Here is a 2,794-nt window from a genome sequence, read left to right on the forward strand (position 1 = left end):
TTCTCTCTGGTAAAACTAAATCTTTATATTGTCGGTAATAAAACTGTAATTTGCTACAATAAAATGTTTATTTTGTTGTTCTTGAGGCAGTTATATAAAAGATCTATATATTTTCGATAATAAAACAATAGCTAGATGAACTGAAATAATCGCATAAATTAAAAATAACTTGTATAATTATCTTCAATGCAGTCAAAACGGACGGTAATGTCATCAATCTTCTATTATTTCCGGACCCACCGGGCCTATTTGCATGGTAGTCACGAAAATTTATCCGAACTATCTTTAACAGTGTTTCATCGATGGTATTAGCAAAGTTAAATGTAAATATTATACTCATTTAATTTGAATTAAAAATTTTACACTGTTTTATTTTATCATCGTTATCATGATTTATAAACTTGAAAGAAACTGTTTTATGAAAGGAAATATTCGTCTGTTGGTCTATTTAAACACTGTTCTACATTTCATCTATATTTGTAACATTTAAAGTGCATCGAGTGAGCTACACATGCATAATTTCGCGTTTTTATTTTTAATTTATTCGCTTCGATCATTTGATACTAACGTTAAGCAAATATGTGAACGCCTTATAGAAACGCATTACAAGGATATCTCTCGCTAGGCAATGATATTTATGTTCCAAAAATATACGGGTCAAAAAAATAAATGTTTAAATATTGTCAAATTGAAACAAAAATTTTGATAAAATGTAATTTTTAAAAACTTAGACAATTATATCTTCAAGTCTTTTAATTTCAAGTTTTCTAATTAAAAATGTATGAATATAAAAGCCACTTTAAGATAATATAGCAAAATCGTAAAATAATTCTTCAAAATTATATTCAACATTTTGTATTATTTTGTTGAAAACAAGCATTAAATGCTGCAATTTTATGACTATTACTGCAACACATCATATGTTTATATCCAAAATTTGATATGCTAAATTGGAGAAGATTCTTTAATTAAAAATAGGAAACAATTTATTTTTATTTTCCTTACTTTATTTAGTAGCTAAATGTGTTTGGTTATTGCAGTACTCAATAAATTATTATTTATTAAACATTAAATAGCAAATAACTTGTTAGTGAAAATGATAGACTCGTCTAGTTCTCAGATCCTAGACCTTCAATTTAGCTGACTCACATATCGAGTTCTAATACAGTCATGAGAAATTGCATGTAAATAAAATATAAAAGGCTACTATCGAGCTGAAGTGTCTTATCAGTTCGTGTCGATGCTATATAAACGTTTGACGTGCATCCCGTTAATGTAGTAATGGATACGACAGTGACAGTGCGCGAGTCAGTTTGATTTTTATGCGTTGTTTGTGAAATCGTTCATATACTGATGAATATCGAAGATGTCGTTTCTTAAAGAAAACGAAGAGTAAGCAAAAGTTATGCTATAATTTGGAGCAAATGTCGTAATCGATTTTTGTATCGTGAAATGATGATATTGATAAAATAAGTAGTACGCGACGTGCGTATTTTTTAATTCGGAATAATAATTTCAGTGTGTTGACGAGCTCACCAAGCACGTCAGTGATAACAAAAATTATTAAGTGATAATATATAATTCAATTTGTGAAAATTGATCGCTGAAAGTGAATTAAAAATGTGAATCGTATTTATAAATTAAGTTAGCATAATAAATTATATAATAATAAAAAGGGTGCACCCAACACAACAAATTAACTTAAATATTGTAAAATATAAAAACTTTATAAAAAAATTTGTATGTAAAATATAAAAACTTTATAAAAAAGATTTGACGATTATAATTAAATTAATTAATAATAATAATTAAAAACTTAATAAATGTCATAAGATTTGTACCGCAATAAAGAAAATTTAAATTTATAATATCGAAAAGACGTTTTCAAACGTCTATTAAACGATTTATGCAAACATATTTCTTAAAGAATAATCCATTTGTTTTTTATAAAACATATTTTTAGAACTTTTTAATAATCGAAATGTATACATTCCAACGTTTAATCAATTTTAATATAAAATCGAATATAAAAATAGATTTAGTTATTTAAAATTTCTATATTTTAGTTACGTTTTCGTTATTTAATAATAATCAGATAAAAAGAAATATTAATACAGTGCAACATACAGTGTCATTTATAAACTTCGTATATACTGTTATGATAAACTCAGGAAAGCCATAGTAAATATAGACTTATACTTTACTTAATTGCAGTGGGAGTGGCTTGTATCTGTTCCAGAAAATTAAAAATTATATGTTTCATTATCAAGAAGACTGATCATTAATTAGTCATAATCATTGATTTAATATTGTCGTTGTTTTAACGATTCGCAAGATTTATTGCAATTTTTCTTTCATATGATTTACATTGCATATTTATCGGCTATACATATTGCTGTTTATACGAAATGTGATAAAAAATATAAAAAAAAGGGAAATATATATACTTTTTAGTAATATTATTTACACTTAAATTAATTTTGAATTGTGGGATCACTGCATATATGTGTTATTATCATCTATTTATAGAACATTCACATAATTATGTTTTTCTAGTATTTAAATAATGGCGCAAAATACATCTTCTATATAATATAGTTATATTACAATTGGTATATATGATTAAGATTCTTAAGGATATATTTAGAATTAAATTTAAAATATTATGGGAATGTGTATTAATAATTTTTACATCTACATTTAAATAGATATTGGTAGATTATAAAAGAAAATTTCTTTTAATTTACTTTTATATACAATCGTTAAGTATATGTATATATCTTTTAATGCAAAT

General features: G+C 24.7%; 1 protein-coding gene across 2 annotated transcripts in view; it reads left to right on the plus strand.

Annotated features, from left to right (window-relative positions):
* The first annotated feature begins 1,256 nt into the window (after positions 1-1,256).
* LOC115245669 (protein PRY1-like) overlaps positions 1,257-2,794 on the plus strand; it is a 53,775-nt gene continuing 52,237 nt past the window's right edge. For both annotated transcript variants that reach the window (XM_029824083.1, XM_029824085.1), the window contains exon 1: positions 1,257-1,392. In XM_029824083.1, coding sequence (XP_029679943.1) covers positions 1,367-1,392 — 26 coding nt within the window. In that variant the 5' untranslated portion in view covers positions 1,257-1,366. The remainder of the gene's footprint in view (positions 1,393-2,794) is intronic.

Source organism: Formica exsecta, unplaced genomic scaffold (genome assembly GCF_003651465.1).
Source record: "Formica exsecta isolate Colony F162 unplaced genomic scaffold, ASM365146v1 scaffold125, whole genome shotgun sequence".
Lineage (NCBI taxonomy): Eukaryota > Metazoa > Arthropoda > Insecta > Hymenoptera > Formicidae > Formica > Formica exsecta.